The sequence below is a fragment of the Dermacentor albipictus genome, chromosome 5 (genome assembly GCF_038994185.2).
Source record: "Dermacentor albipictus isolate Rhodes 1998 colony chromosome 5, USDA_Dalb.pri_finalv2, whole genome shotgun sequence".
NCBI lineage: Eukaryota > Metazoa > Arthropoda > Arachnida > Ixodida > Ixodidae > Dermacentor > Dermacentor albipictus.
The window spans coordinates 34297557-34314974 of NC_091825.1; the positions used below are offsets into that span (position 1 = coordinate 34297557).

The following is a 17418-nucleotide window of genomic DNA, read 5'->3' on the forward strand; positions in this document are numbered from 1 at the left end:
GTATTGCAATCGAGAAAGAAAGCGTCATGCTTTCCTTCCGCTCCATGGCCTCTTTCATACCCAGTATTCGTTTGCCCGGATGAAACAGTCCGCACGTGGCAATAGTATGGATAAGCGATGTGTAGACATATTGAGGTATAGACCGGCTTGATTCACTGTAGGTGGTGCTGGTCTTCAGTCAAAGAAATAGCGACGTTAAAGCAGATCAAAATAGTGTATCACATGTAGGACACTGGGCATATGTGAGTTAATAATCATGTCGCCCTGAAAAGGGGGCACGAAAGCAATAACACAAGGTTACTTTTCCTTACAATGTTCACGTATACACTACAGACATATAATGAAAAACTGCTTAACTCTATCGGCACTGTCTCCCTGTTACCTTTACTTTATTCTTTTTTTCTCTGCATCTCTTTCTTTTATTTATCTTCCTTTACACGTCACAAGAACCCTAAGTTTTGTCCCATTCCGAGCCCTGCACCCAGTTTTTCTTAAACCACAGTAAGCTTAACCTGAGGCTACTAATTCCCTTCCCGAAACAAGAAGTGGCAACACGTGCACGTGCAAATCAGTGTAGAAACAGCCAGTATACACAAGCGTGCACATTGGCTCGAACGAGAAAAGAATAACCACCACGAAAAAAAATTATTGGTCTAATTTTGCCTCCCATTCCTGTAGGGTATTTTTCCCCAGTTTTTAGATGGTGACAGGCTTTCCCGCTATTTGCCTCTGTTTATTTTATCTGATGCTTCAAAAAAGCACATTTATGTAAAATCCACTTTCGTGATCATATAATTATTTACTAGCTGCGTGGTTCTTATATATGCAGTGGCTGTGTGTTTGTTAAGTATTCGCCTAGCGATGGCGAAGATGATGATTATAACTTATTCGCAACCTGTGCTCCCTTCTTTTAAACTTGTTGCACAGTCTTAGCGCACTCTACATAAGCGCCTGATCCCGGCTGAAATGTCCAGATAAACAAATTCTATGTCAATTAGCTCTAATTCCGACAGAGCTTGGAGGAAGGCTTACTTTTCAACCAAATATATATATGCGACATTCCAAATTACAACGTGCGAAAGGTTAGGAAGCAGAACAATATGGCCGGGCCATGATATCGGTGAGATAAAAGCTTGGCCTAGGACAGACAAAGGTGTATGCAGTGACAGGTGAGAAGGGTAATGTCATGAGGAATTACGACAATATACTAAAATTGTCAGAAAACTTCTATACTGATTCCTGCAGTGCCCAGAGAAGCCACGCAGCCTTCGCTGAAAGTAGTGACAAAGATCGTACTCAGGCTCCTTGCACGAATTACTGAAGTGAAAAATTCAACTGACGGACTCGCCAATGTGCCTTGAATACAACGCCGCTGAAGACCTGCAACATGTCCTGTGCGACTTCTGCCACTACGCGTCAGAGAGAGAGAGTCCTTGAAGGTGGCAGTGCACCTGCAAAGGGTCTCGGGCTTGGAACTGCGGCACATTCTCGGCCCATGGCAAACCACCACCTGCGAGTTACGAGCCACGACAGCTCTGTTGTTCTTGCGGGCTACTAATCTCAACGAAACTTTGTAAATATCTCTATATTGTATAATGTGCGTGTGTGACTGTGTTGTTAAGTGCTTATCGCTGTATACACTGTATGTCGTAATCTCCAGCAAGAATCTGGAATAGCATGTCAGGTGAAGAGCCAGCGTAACACCTCCAGCGTATCACTAAAGCTTCTCTCTCTCTTTCTCTCTCTCTTTCTTTCTCTCCTTCTATATCTATTAATGAAGCTACAAGTGCCTCGTAAGACGTGTTCCGCGGAAAAGTGGCAGCAGAATACGGAATAAGATTCAATATATTCAAAGTTCGAGGAGATTGCTTGAAAAACTTGGGATCATTTATACGCGGTTCCTCTCAACTTGCAGGGTTTCAGGGAGCTGAAAGAATGGGAACATTATACAATTTCATAAGAAGGTAGACGTTAAAGAATTGAGACATTATTCGCCTATTAGCTTGCGTTCTGTATCGTTTACCATATTAACCAAGATAATTTCCAATAAAATCAGAGCGAGAGTTGACTTCACTCAACCAAGAGAACGGGCTAGGTTCAGGAAGGGATATGCTACAATAGATCACCTCCATATCATCAATCAGGCAGATGAGAAATCCGCGGTATACAATCAGCATCTCTATGTTGCTTTCATACTATATGAAAAGTAATTTTACTGCTTAGAGAAACCAGTAGTCATCAATGGATATTGTAATCAAGAAGTACAAAAGGCATACCTAAATATCTTCGGAAATGCCTACAAACCTTCCACAGTTACCTTCACTCTCGACAAGGGGACAAATACCTATCAAGAAAAAAGCCATGCAAGAAGACAATCTATCCAAGCTTTGTCACTGCATTCCTAGAAGTATTCGAGGTATTTGACTGTGAAGGCCTAAAATGTATGATCAGCGGCTAATTACTAAACACCCTTCGGTTTGCATATGACATTGTCCTATTCAGCAACAATTGGGATGAATTGAAAAAAAAAAGATTAAGCACCTTAGCTGAGAAGGTGAAACAGTAGATTTGAAGAGTAATACGGAGAAGACAAATGTTATGTTCCATAGCCTGGGAAGGAAACAAGAATTTATGCTCGCCAGTCAGCCTCTAGAGTCTGTGCAGGACTGTGTTTATTCGGGTCAGTTATTCACTGGGGACCCTGACAATTAGAAACATACGTACAGAAGAGTAAACATTTGTTGTGGTGCATACGGCAGGCACCGTCAAATCCTGACTGATAGATTACGAGCTTCATGGGAAAAAACTGCACAATAATCACATTCCATCAGTGCTAACGTGCCGGGCAGAAACCCTGATCTTAGCAACGAAGCACGAGAATAAGTTAAGGACTGCACAAAGAAAAGAGGAATATTAGGCCTACGGTTTAAAAACAGAAAGAGAGCGCTGCTGATCGGAAAGCAAACGGGGACACCCGATGAGCCAGTTAGCATTAGAAGAAAAAATGGACTTGCCAGGCGATGTATTGCGTAGGGTAGATAACCGGTGGACCATTAGACTTACAAAATGGATGGCGTGGGGAGGGGAATACTGTCGAGGTCAGCCTAAAATTAGGTTGCGTGATGAATTTAGTAAACTTTCAGGCACAAGTTGGACTTAGCTAGCCCAAGACAGCGGTAACTGGAGATCGCTGGGAAAGGAATTTTTCGTGTTAGTGTCAATAAAAATAGGCTGATGTTGATGGTGACAATAACAATGAATATGTACTAATGTAAAATTTTATTCTGCAACAAAGGGTGAGATAGTGTAGCGGTGCCGCAGCCTCGTACTCTTCACTGGAAAGGACCTGGTTGGCCGTCTGTATGAACCGGATTGCGGCATGACAAGGCAGAATCTCTTGTCTGCGCTTTCTTGTGTAAATCGTTTTCATTCTGTCCAAAGACGGAAGGACAAAACAAAGGATCAGCATCAAAATTCCTGCGAACTTTGACAAGAATATTGCGGAAAATTGTCAAATCTTAAAAAATACGTAAGGGAACCATGTCCTAAAGCAAAGGTTCCCACACTACCTGCCTTCACAAAATGCGATTTATTTTACGGCGAAGCACTGCACTCACCTTTTTTTTTTTCGATGTAGCAATATTTTTAAGAAAGGCGAATACTTCAACGAAGCATGCTATCTTTTCGTCGTGAAAGAGGTTGTGTCGATGGCTGGAATCGAGGTTACAGGCCACTGCATTCCTCAAGAACGAATAAACGCGCCGTTTTAGGCCTGGGACATTATCATAGGAAGAGCCATGCAACCCTTCTGGGAGCAATTGCCTTAGTTTTAAACAGTCGTATCATGCTCCTCTTCTACAACATAAATTTGAAAATACATCAAACGACAAATTTATGCCTGACATTACCATTCAGGCCATTCATACGAACAGCCAGCGTATTCTTGTAGACTTCCGTGAGAATAAGTATTGTAATAAAGGTATAACTCTTCATTTAAGTTCACATTGCCGACAAAGGGCTCACTGCATATTTTGTTCTTAGTTGTGGACCCCCAAGTTTTCCTGATTTTGGTAAGAAAAAAAGAAAAGAAAGAAAAACACAATAGATATCGTAAAACCATCAACGAATACATCCGTATTAAAACAATTCACGTTTGATTAGCTAAGGCACGTTCATTAAATATGCCACCACAGTAGAGGCCCACACTTTTGGCAGTCACTCAGAAACATCAGTTTACAAACGGAAGGAACAACCGTACTTATGTTGCCCGCGAACTTGACGGTGCTTTGTCTCCAGGCGCGCAACTAGGAAACGCTAAAATTTTGTCTCCGCCTAATTTTCCCTTCGCACTGTTGCATCCCACAATAGCGAAATAGGTGGTGTCCAAAACCCAATCTCTGTGATGTGTTTTCGGCTCACGAAATCGCTTCTGCCGCTTTCAGTCAGCAAATATATAGCCTTTAAAGGGCCCTTCACCAGGTCTGGCCATTTTGAGCTGAAAAGCGAAAAGCATACATTGCGTGCTAACAATCATGTCCGCAAACTATTACGTCGCTACGCGCCACAGAAAGATCTGAAATTTCAAACCGAATGCCATATTTCCTTCTCCTCGCGGCCGCCGCGCTCCAAGCCGGAGGATGCCGTACTCGCGTCCCTGCGCCTACGTACTGGAGTCCGCAGTGCGACTTTGCTCGTGGTGATACGTGCCTTCGAGAATTATTCAATGCACCATCTGTTATTTGTGCGATCTGTTGGTTCCATTGATGAATTCAAGTTTAGAGAAATAATAAAACACACAAATGGAATGTCGGCGTATTTTTTGCTTTACTTCGCACCGAAGCAGAGGAGATGTACTTCAACTTCGTCTGCTTGTTCCCATGGTCATGTGGTCACGAGCGTAGGTACCGAAACTATGCCATTTTCTACCATGCTCCAGCACGTGATCATGCCCTGCTATCCGCTTGTTCTGTTTCAGTATTCGTGTAGTACGTAATTGTACCGCTAGTCGGGTTTCCTTGTGCACAGCGCGAAAAATTGTGCGCTGCGCGATCGAGACAAGCGACGTAGTCGACCTCCCGCGCGACTACGTCAGGGGAAAGGCATAGCGCCTGAAAAAAGAAAGCGAGGAGAAAAAAAAAGTATTACTTATGTGCCATGGTATCCTCGAAGCCCGGCATTGGAAAACGCAGGAAAGGAATTTCGCTTGCGAAGGCTAGACAGGGAAGTGGAGAGGGAGTCTCGCTATGCAGTGGAGCCCGCCCACTGAAATCATGGGTTCGCGGCAGTGAAATATTTCTACCTCGGCTATGTATGAACCTACTTGAAAAAAAATTTGTGGCGGAACGCTCCCTAGAGGACACGTAATAACTTCCAGCGTGTAACCGAAATTTGCTACGGCGCCTGGTGAGGGGCACTTTAAGATCCATGTTTTAAATTCAGAGGACGTCACCCTAGGGTGCGTGGATTTCGGCACCACCTACTGTTGTGACTTCAACTCCAAAACCGTGCCCACATATTTCTTTTAAATTAAAAATTGCCTCCAGTTTACGCTCTGAAGGTCTGTTGGCCAGTGAACCTGTGGAACCTCCTGATCCGATAGAGCAATCTGGCGTAGCCTTGAACGATTGAGCAATGCAGTACCTGAAATGATTGGCAACAAGGAATAAACCACTGGGTCCCGTTGAGCCTGAGTGCGACGCCTTCGTGCATATTTACTTTACTGTTCCCTTCGCCGTTCGTCGTATTCGCGCCGCTCATGAGCCAGTGCTTGGCTTTCTTTGCGCTGGAACCACTGCGTCCTGCCTGATCCCGACGCCGTTGTGCGCAGTGACCTTGCTGTTGCCGTCGCCTCTCATCGTGTTCACGCTGCTCTTCGGGAGTGCTAACTATGCGTGGCCTTCCCATAGCTTCATTATAACGCAAATGAAATATGGTTCTTCTTTTTAACCGTGCTCTACTGAAGGCTGGTTCTTCTTTTACATATGAAAGTGTAGTGACGTCAGTGGTTGCTTCGTATGCTACAGCTGAACGCTTTCGGCAAATTCGCATTCTTCGAAGGCGCCGTATCATCTATCCCGCGGTTTTGACAAATGTTTTTCGTTTTTCTTTATTGAAATGAATACTGGGCTGTGTCTTGCATGCATAATTCCAATAAATATAGGCACTTTTCACTCCAATTCGTAGAATGGTTTTCTGCATACTGTTCTGTCAACGGAGGCTAATAAATCCATAAATTGAAGTCGTATTGAGCGCGGTAAAATGCTGCACGCTGTACTGCACATTTCACAGAACTAGAACTATCAAAGTTACCAGAGCGCCTGCTTGCCCGACGTAGCCGTGCTTCACGCCGCTAGAGACGTTCATGCCGACGCAGTCTTAGAGGTGCATGGTTCCTACAGGATCCTTTCTCGCTCAGACCACCCTGCGAGCCCGAATGAAATATGTTCAGTGCGGAGAACGAAGGCCTGTGAAACGCATTGCAATCAGTATTGAAGGCTGCTGCAGCGCTAGGGGGTCTTTATTGCGACGCCTCCAGGAGTGCGGGATTGCGAAATATAATGCCATATCCAATGGATTAAGGAGGGAGGAGGGGAACATCGTAAATGTCTTGGCCATTCACGGAGGCCTAAATATCTTTTCGCAGAACCCCCAGCCTCCGCAGAATCCAGTTTGGGAACCCTGAACCTAATTATAGAACTGTGGCCAAATGGGCCCATCGTTTTCAGAAGGCCGTGAAGACCCTAAGCACAAGGCAACACCATCCGCACTATGGCTGTATCTCGTGCAAAGACGGAAACATTGATCGTGAGCGTTCTTTCGTGTTCGGCCACTGCAGAATAGCTTTTACAGATATGTAAGAAGCACTTGGTGTGGGTAAGCCAATCATTCACCGGATTTTCTGGTAAAATTATAAAAGAAGAGGAAGTTAGCGCCAAGACAGTGCCTGTACTGCTGAGTACTGTGCAACAGTTGCAATCAAAGAAAGTTGCATTGATAAAAATGTAAGTCTATAGCAATCAATTTTTGTAAAGGGTCGTCACCGGTAATGACGTTGGATTTGAGATTACGGCATCGACATGTATTTTCAAAGGGAGGAATGAGAAAAGAACAGTAAAAAAGAAGGCTAAGGCCAAAAAAGAAAAAAATCTGAGCACACCTAAGCACTTCTTATGAGTTGAGAATGCGCAAGCATTAATGCTTCGGGCTGCCTAGCACGACGCTTTCCTTCGGCTTTGCGCTGTCGAAGAGGTCCGTCCTCTTGCCGCTTGAGACGCTACTTTTCGTGGCGATCCACTTCCGCCTCACGCTTTCGAAGGGATCCGTGCTGCCTCCTAGCGCGTCGCGTTGCTACTCTTTCGGCCAGCCTTGTATTGCGAAAGTTGGCGACGATGGTGGATTTCGCTGCCTGCCTATTAGCACATTTTGCTGCGTTCTTCCATTCTCTTACTTCGTCTGCAGTGTACTGGCATGGACGACAACGTTTCGCTACGGCCGAGATTGCGGCCGCCGACGATATAGATGCTTCGGACTCCGCAGCGGTACGTCCTGCCCGAGCCAACAAGCAGCAGCAGCCCGCGATGCTGGCTAGGGTGCTGCGCGCCGTCTTCCGAGAACGAGAGCGACGGTGAAGTAGAGTCGCGGCGATGCCCTCTCGCCTCACACAACACCTGGCGCGCTAATGCGGCAAAAGGAGTATCCTTTCGCCAGCCCTGCTCCGTCGAGGCACACTCTTGGCTCGGGCCATGGCGTCGCAGCCCATGCGACTTTAGGTTCGGCTTCGGTGATAGACAGACGCCGGCTTTTTCTCTCAATAGGACCTTTGACACGTTAGCATCAAAAATGGCCGGTAGGAAAAAAATTGAAGTCGGTGTTTCCCCTGAATGGCGAAACACCGACTTCGACAGCAAGGGTCAGCGTGGCGCTTGAAAGTCTCGAGCGGTGTTCTGACTTAACGTGTACCGACTGACGCAGACGCCATAAACGTGGCTGCAAAAAAAAAAAAAAATCTGGCACTCTTAAAGGTGTCAACACGCCCTGTAGGGCTGTAATGACCTCACACAGGCGCCACTATGCTGCCCGTAAAGAGCCTCCCCAGTATTATTACATCACTTTCAGGCTTGACCAGTGATTTTGTTTTACGCTTCTGTGGTTTAATTAGTCTGAGAAAATCTAAATAAAATGATGCGATGTGAATGTAAAGTATCGTAGCGTTTATTTGTGGGCTGCAATTCTCAAAATTCTGGGGAATAATCTAGTCAAACACATTAGGCCTGGTATTAGATAGTTTAATGATTGAATAGTGAAGCAATATAACCAGCCCAAATGGCATAGTTTAGCGTATAGCAAACATATACCGATTATTCATGAAGCCCCACGGCGACATCGACGCTGACGGTGGCGACAACGGCGAAAACTCGCTTGTAGCGTCCATATATTTGCGCCTATTTCTTTGTTGACTCCATGAACCTCACCATTGACCCTCACCCCTGTTCGGCCACTGAGCCATCCTTTGCATTAAAGTTCATTCGGTCCGTATCTGTTGTAATAAAACGACGAAGCAAAGTGGACAGACCATCAGAGCGGCGCTCAACCATCTCGTTGGTGGAGTGAGGCCGGCGTTTTGCCTTCAGCTGCTTTCATCTGCACTGTGCGAAACTAGCGTTCCTGCTGAACTGCTGTGTGCATGCTCTGGCCTGAGCAGTAAACTTCAATTTAGTGCTATCTAATACTTGACTGTGCTTTGACTTTTTGCGCATGGTTTCCGATAGGTCTCGTCTGGTACACTCCCGCGCTTCGACGCCTCTAACCTCATTGGCAGAGCTCATAGCACCCACGTTGTGAGACGCCTGTTAACTGCCTAGGCGTTCTTCCTTCTTCCAAGCAGCAATTGCCTTGCGTGTTGCAGCACATCACAGTGCTGCACCCTCGCGTAGTTAAAGCACCGTTTCGAGAGTTCATGTGGATAAATAATCTTGCAATCGCAGTGAATGTTTCGCGATGTGGGGGAAACTGTCCTTTTTTTTAACGACCATGAAATTCTGCACCATGAACTGTCAAGCAGCGCTCTTCTAACGGCTCTGCGGCCGCATGTTCCTCACTTTTCCGTTCCCTCTTTCTTACTTCTGCTTTTTTGCACTGGAGCTGCTAGAACCTCGCTGCGTTTCTCTCGACGCCCGCAGCTTCGCCGAGCTGAAGGAGAGAGAGCTGAGATAGAGTGAAAGCAGAGTATAAAACTAGCATCGCGCAGCATAGTGACATGGTGAGGGTGGATGGAGCCCAGCGGGGGGAGGATCGGCGCGGCAGAGACACACATGGTGTTAAGTCATTGGTCTCCGATAAACTTCGGTGGTCCTCTTTCTCGCAGTAAAAAAAAAAATTAAGCGTGGCTCTGCTAACGCAAATACTGGAGACCAGCGGAGATGGGGGAAGCCCAGCGAAAGTTAGACTAAGTGTGCATGCGCTTGGGCACTACTTTACTGGCCTTCCCCCAGCTCCGGTGGTCTCTGGTGTTTGCGATAGCAGAGCCACGCATATTTTTTTTTTCCTACTCGCGCCTAGCCTTCTATGATTGAAGCTTCATTTGCCGCCTCCGTTGCTGTCTGCATCGCGCACGAAGCTTGCGCGATGCTCCAGCCTTGAAATTTCACGGAGCTCCAGCCATGTGGTGATGACAGCAAATGATTATTTCGCTCGCATCTTACCCAGAATAACCAACTGTTCATTGTACTATGGATACGATAAGCTTTTGTAGCTATACCATAAGCCAAATGGCAACTCAGAAAGCAGGAAATTATTTCTCAATTGTTTATGTTCACACATTTTGACCGATTATCAATGTTTCTATGGAAAGCTCATAGTATAAATTACAGAAGCACAAAAAATGCCTTAGTACTACCTTGTGCAGAGTATACGCATAGCGCTGACATACTTGGGGCTACTATAGTTGTATGTAATGTGAGCTGGAAACAGAAGAAACGAAGTAGATATTACGTAAGATGGGACTGCGACAGCCATCCTCACTGTTGCCGTTGGGGCCCAGAAGGACCTCATAGGTCGAGTTTGGCGTGTCGTGGTGGCCACTTGAGTCCTGGAACGCGTACCCACCCAAAACCTCTTCCTGGCCTTCTTTGTCATCGCTTAATGTTTATTTATCATTCTCACCCCGCCTCTTCGCCGAACGTACTGCTTACGGCTTTGTATACATTGAATTGATCACACGGTATTATGTGCCAAGTCAGTCGTGAATTATTGTTGATAGGTTAGACGTGAACTTAAGCAGTAATAAAGCCTTCGGGCGAAGGAGTTATGTCAAAGTTTATTCTAGACTCATTACATAGTTTTCACGCATTTCTCTCTCTTATCGTAAGTGCTCTTTCAGTGTGCAAAAACGAGGTGAGGCGTGCAGACAGGACACAAGAGAGTAGTGAAGTGGACAACACGAACGCCGACTATCAACTGAAGGGAGCACTGAGGCGAAAAAAGGAAGAAGACACAAAACTCGTCTGCGCAAGCTCAGGAATGGTATCACCACGTGTCAGGCGGGTACATGTGCCGGTGTACGTGAGAGATAACTGTTAAAGCACTTAATCTCTTCCTTATGTAAAGTAATCGAAGACTGACTCACGCATGCACTTCCACCATTATAGATATGCCATGCCTCTACCATAAGACGTATCTTCATTCTTATGCCTGTGGAATATCGCACATTCATCTAGCTCTGGCGTGCAGTTACAATCTTGGCAATGTAAGGAAAGATTAGAACCCAGGTAGCACAAAAGAGATACGTAACGTTTTCGTAGCGTTTATCCAAGACGATAAAAACGGGTTAAAGAAGACACGAATGAGAGAACTTCGGTGGGAAAACGTCGTATATCTCTGCTAATGTCCGGCTTAATTACTTTCTTGAGACGATCTAGAACTGGTCTGCAAGACGTATTCCAAAAGCTGGTCTAGAAATAGGATTGGGAAAGACACAAGTAATTTCTTTGCCAAAACTATGCGTAACCAATTTCTAAACGTTTTTAGGACGTTATCAAAAAGCTGGTCTAGAAGCGGTCTTGAAAGGTTTACGATCATCTGAAGCTGATTTTCGCGGGTGACCGGCGCGATCAGACATCGTTGTTCAAAACACGCGTTTAGTTTCGCCTCACACGACTGGCCTATGCCGCGCAGACGTCGTCAGCCGCACCCGTTGGCATGGCCTAGGCCAATAGCGTGAGGTGAAACTGATCGGGCGTTTCGAACAACGATCTCCAATCGCGCCCCAGATGAGTAGAGGCGTCGGTGTTGACTGTAAGAGCCATGGCAGTGTGCCAAGCACTGTTCCCCGCATGGCCGGCGCATCCTCTACCAAGTCGCACGAAAATGAGCCTGTTAGGAATAATAAATCCTTAATACCGCCTTTTGTAAGCCACGATGCTTACAACCACAATGAGAATGACTTCCTGCAAAGAACAAATGGCCACGTCTTGGCAGGTGGCCAGACCAAGCCCTTCATGCCAAGAGTGCATGAAATGAGAACATTGTGACAAAGCAAAAACAATTTATTAAAATGTAATGCTTATGCAAGGTTCGAACAAACTGTGTGAGAAATGCAAATAGAAGTAAAAGTACATCAACCATGACAAAAGTCGCAGAAAGGATTCGTAATGAACTCGAAAGTCAACATTCACTAGGACATAAACAAAATTCCAAGTACACATACAAATATGAACAGAAAAACCTGGAGTGTACTAAAGTGTCTAATTTATCATAGTAAAGAGCACGTGCTATTAGATGGACTAGAGTAATACAGAAGTGACATCGGAGCGAATGGAAGAAGTAGACTGAAAAATGCAAGAGTATGAATCGGATGGTAACTGCCTCCAAGCCATGTTACCAATAAGCTAGAAGCTTGAATAGAGCACAAAAAGAAATACCACCGCATACCATCATAAAACAATCCTGTGACCGAAATAAAAAAAATGGGAACAATGCAAAATTAGAAATATTGCCTTTAGGATATATCAAAGAACGTAATGGCGAGAAAAAGTAACCATACAACAAAAAAGTAATAAAGTGAAATTAGTACAGAATACTTAAACGGGGGATTCAGTGTAACAAGTGAACACTACTGTAGTACAGCGAACGATGAGACAGTAATGCTGCATCTTGCCACTCCAGAACGTGAGAAATGAATATGCAAGCCTCATATTAGAAACTTACATAAACATGGAAATAAACTGGAATGCACTGGAAGCTGCATTTGTGTAACAAAGGAAGCAATGGTCATAATAAATAGTAAGTGTTTTATCTAAAAAGCCCTTTACAAGAGGCAAAGTTGTACCTCTCTGGTAAAAACAAAGTTGCAACGAATAATTTGCAAACCAGAAAATACATTAATTAGAACACTGACATTTCACACTTTGCGCACATCTCCAGTCTCCTAAAGCAAAAAAAAGCACTCTGAATGAGAAAAACGTTTAACACATGTAGCCCAGAGCAAATTCTTTGCCAGTTCACTCACACTTTCACATCCAAAAACATTTGCCACAAAGTCCAGGCACAGTTCCACTGATGTCTACCAATTCACCCCCACTTTCACGTCCTAAAATATTTGGCACACAGTCCAGGCAGAGCTTCACAGATAAACAGCTTGAGAGCACCCTACTGATTATTGCGCAGTCCCGCTGCTGGAAATAGAACTGCCGCACATGCTGGTAGTGGTTTCAATGTAGACACACTTGCTGCCCTGGACAGGTATGCTCAGATATCTGCACTGGCGCTCCATTTTGTCGAAGTAGACACATTGATGCACTACGCTGGTAATTGAAATGTTTTGAATGCACAAGTATTGTCTTCACCAGAAAGACTTGCCCACATACCACCACTGGCATATATATGCACTTGCTCTTCACTCAGTAGCATTGAACCTAAAGTGTTCCCTATGTGGGAGCCTTGTGTAAAACCGGTGTCACACGACCACTCTCGATCGCGATCAAGCCCGATCCGGATCGAAATTATCGATGCGACTGGCTCACTCTCGTAGCTTGCGCAGAGGAGCCAATCACGACCGAGAAATTTGGTTTGTAACGGACTGGATAGCGGCTAAAAGAGCCTCGTGTGAAACCGGTATCAAATAATGCACAGACGCACGCTAAGCAAATGTGTTGCACAAGGACAAAGAACTGCGACATGCCCTGTTGTGCGAAGCGCGCGAACAGAACACATGTATATATATATATATATATATATATATATATATATATATATATATATATATATATATATATATATATATATATATATATATATATATATATATATATGTATAAACTGCGAGAACGCTTCGCGAACTCCATGCGCACACATGGCAACCGCACGAACTCGGCAGGCCGCTGTAAAGCGCGGCGAATGGCGCACAGCGTACATTCCGACACATGTCCCAAACTGCAAACAATCGTACTACCTAAAGCATACAAGTTATTTTATCCCAAGGTCATACTCGACTCACGTATGTAGTATCCACAAGCGAGTAATGCAGCGTACATGCTGTATCCATTCGCCAAATAGTAAAATTGATAACAAGCACGAAGCTACAAGAGACTCAATACATTACTACCATTTGAGGTGTCAAATAAAATCGAATTTGGCCGTTTCATATATTGGACACAATATATGGACACATGTGGTACCCAGTAATACCAATACCCATCACGTGGGTAAAAGGGGCGAAAACACAATCGAGAACCTGAAGCGCAAACGATAAAAGCACGGTATGGTGCACGCAAAATTCTGTCAGTGCGCTGTAGCGCGAGATAAGAAAATAGGGCGAGCACTTGACCTCATCTTTTGGGATACCGCACTAGTACTGAATGATTAAAAGAAAAGCCTGTTTGAACCAGTTCCCTTGTCTGCAACACTCTTGCTAAACGGGAGACTAAAATACCACGATGATTGCTATATTGCGGAGATCGGCAAGGTGCGCACAGTCAGAAATTGTGCCGCCTTTCTTCGGATTCTGCAAAATGCTTTCTTGTTAGGATCTCGCATAGCGGCTGATCCCGACGCTAGGGACACACAGGCAAGATTTCGTCCCTCTAACTTTCGTCTTTATACTGCCATTAACGCATTAATTACAGCGTCAGTGAAAATGCGCCTCACATAACATGACAATGAACTTGAAGAGCTGATTAGTGCCCTCCACTCCGCGCCCTCCAATTGAAAACACTACTGATTTACTACTACTACTACACAAACCACTACTACTACACAAACAGATCACACAACCCAAACTAATCACAGAACGTCGTTTTCTTGACGGCAAAACCCTGCAACACTTACATGACAAAGGGCAGCGGCAGCACATTCAGAACAGCCGCTATCATACCACAGCGCAATGCAAGTGCGATAACGCTATTATGCCCGGCTCAAACAGATCGCACAACACAAACTAATCACAGAATGTCGTTTTCTTGACAGCAAAGCACTGCAACACTTATATGACAAAGGGCAGCGGCAGCACATTCAGAACAGTCGCAAACAGACCATAGTGTCATGAGAGTGCTATAACACAACTATGCCAGGCTTCACGAATAACGTGGCCGCCTTGGTCACATAACAATTGAAAACACTACTGATTTCCAAATTAAAACCACACAAACACATCGCACAACCCAAACTGATCACAAAATATCGTTTTCTTGACAGCAAAACACTGCAACACTTACATAGCAAAGGGCAGCGGCAGCACATTCAGAACAGCCGCAAACACACCACAGCGCAATGCGAGTGCGGTGACGCTACGACGCCATGACGACGCGACTATGCCCGGCATCACGAATCACGTAGCCACCTTGGTCACATGATTTGACGACGGTATCGCCACCATGCGCAAGGTTGGATCGCGTTGATGGGTTGAATATTGTAGAAGCCGCTAAAGAGGCTGACGCGCCGTAGCGTGGCTGTGCGCCTTGAGTCGTTTTCAAAACGTATTCACCCTTTGTTTTTATGCTGCCTGGCTTCCAACGTTATCGAGACGTCTTCACCCCTCGTTTTTAAGCTATCTTGTTTGGAACGTCTTTGATGCGTCGATTTTGGTCAAAAATCCGTTTCAGACGTTGAATCCCTTAATACGACGTTTTCAAGACTTTGTGTGCTACCTGGGAAGGCGATCCACCGCTTAACGACCTTTTATGTTCCATTAGCCTCTGGTTGATACAACGTCCCGTTTGCCCTAGGTAGAACTAGCCACAGCTAAGGGGAATTTTATAACCACACCCATACGACAGTCAGTAAAACTGTTGTTTTTATTGTGCTTCACTGGACAAATATCTGTTCTTTTTTTTTGGCTTTTACCTGTTCCTTTTTCCTCTGTACGGCAGCACATATCTTACCTATCTTATTGGGAGCAGTGAAAGCAGGATTAACATCATATCTACTTGAAACTTTTTAAGCCTGTGCGACACTGAATGAACGTACGAAATAGCCACTAGTCTTTATTTGCTATTACTGGTTTCTGTAACCACGTCCGTCTCCCTCGAAACCGACTTCGTTAAGCGCTCCGCCACAGTGGCCACTGCTACACTAGGATAACCTGCTTCTAATAGCGCCGGACATGCACATTAAAACTGGCACTCATTTTGTGCATGCAAGATGTAGGGATAGAAGACTTAAGGCATGGCATGGCAATTCCGTTTTTTACTACTTTGGAATGCTTAGATTGAAAGTTTAGCAACGGCTTCGAAGATCTTGGGGAATATTACCAACAAACGTGATTTTGTTCGAGGACCAAGAAAATGACAAGAAACTGAATTACACGTCGCTGAGGGATTCCTTTGTAAACTTTAATCCTCCTCCATAAAGTTCAACTTGCTCACTTACTGAGGTAGCAGCAGAATCGAATTCTTCCCTACTGCAGAAAATCAGCTAATCAACGTAACGAAATCTACCAATATTTACCTCACGATTACAATATTTACCTTACTCACGTAAATATTACTAAGAATAGGGGCAACCTTTGAGCCAATACAAATGCCTGATTTCTGCAGAAACACGCCATCTCTCCGCCCAATCAACGTGGACATTAAGTACATCAAAATAATTTCTAGAAAAGCTCTCGTGGAAACACCTCATCTGTCAATAAAAGCCGACTCTTGCACTTGTTCTTTAATGCACTCATTTACGGTATTTAGCACCCCGTCATGCGGCAAGGAATAATACAGGTCTTCAATATGCATACTAAAAGCTTTACAATCAGTAGGATTTTCCTCTCTCAAATATTGATTTAGTGCCTGAGAATTAGGCAAGAAAAATGGGTCTGAAAAAACTAGTGAAGCTAAGTAGTTCTGTAGGTCTCTAGCGACACAAACCTGCCACGTCCCTTTTTCTTTTTTGCATAATGAATCTTTACAAACTACCTCAGCTTTCTGTCGTTCTACTTTCAGTGCTAGTCATGGTATCGTTCTGCAGGCGACTACATGAAGTTGTCTCTCTCTCTCTCTCTATCGACATGTTCATGTGTCACGAAGCTGCTGTGCAGGGCTCTTTCTTGTAACTATACTACGTAAGCGCACATTAAAAGATGTTATTCGGTTTGAAATTGAACGTCCAAGAAAGCCTATATTCTGTTGTGTTCGCAGATCTCTACGTGCCTGCCTTCAAGTTGGCAGTCAATATTCCCGAAGAGAAACGGGGCGCCTTCCGGAATGACTGCAGAAATCTGCTCGCACAAAGAACGACTTCGGCAGCCGAAGGATGCTCCATGAGACACAGCTTTGTTGTAGTCCACTTGGAGAAAGCCCCTCAAGAATAGCGTCAGTGTTGGCTTTATTTGAATGTCAGCCTATCTACATTCACTGGAATATGATGACCAACCCGCCAAAAACAGGCGCAATGAATAAAACACTGTGTTAGGCAGCTGGCACCTTACCCCGGTGTAACACTGCCTAAAGCGTTGGTTAAATGTGCTATTCTACCACAGCTAATAATTCTTGATCAGATTCATATAATAAAGCACACAGCGTCAGTACCATTAGGTCGTATGCTGTGTTAAACTATTTCTAGGCGTCATTCTATGGCCAAAGTATATTTCGTGTGGATTCGGAAGGATAAAGGAACCATGTTCATCAGCAGGAATCGTTTTCATATTAAGAGAGATTTATAAACGGGCACATGTAGAGGAAGCAGTCATTCCTATGGGGCTCAGTTAGTAAGAAGGTGAGCCTAGGATCTTCTTCCTCACTTGACTGAGGCAATATGAGACTAAGACGCGCAGTTTCCAAAAGTGCGGCAAGCTACGGTCATCAGCAGCAGCGTTGGTCATCAGCAGCAGCAGCATTGGCAGCAGCGGTTACGGCTACGTGCACGCATACTGAACCACTTCTTTCCGCCTGCACAGATCACAGCTGCAAGGAACTGCCGGCAAGAAGACTTCATCTA

The 17418-nt window shown here is 44.8% G+C and overlaps 1 protein-coding gene across 3 annotated transcripts in view; it reads left to right on the forward strand.

Moving 5' to 3' along the window:
• The window catches only part of LOC135908084 (juvenile hormone acid O-methyltransferase-like), a 178468-nt gene extending 161462 nt beyond the window's left edge, over positions 1–17006 (forward strand). For 2 of the 3 annotated variants that reach the window (XM_065439831.1, XM_065439830.1), the window contains one exon: positions 16620–17005. In XM_065439831.1, the coding sequence (XP_065295903.1) occupies positions 16620–16792 (173 nt within the window). In that variant the 3' untranslated portion in view covers positions 16793–17005. Of the gene's footprint in view, positions 1–16619 lie in introns of all 3 variants that reach the window. The other variant, XM_065439832.2, reaches the window with a different exon arrangement.
• Positions 17007–17418: the final 412 nt, after the last annotated feature.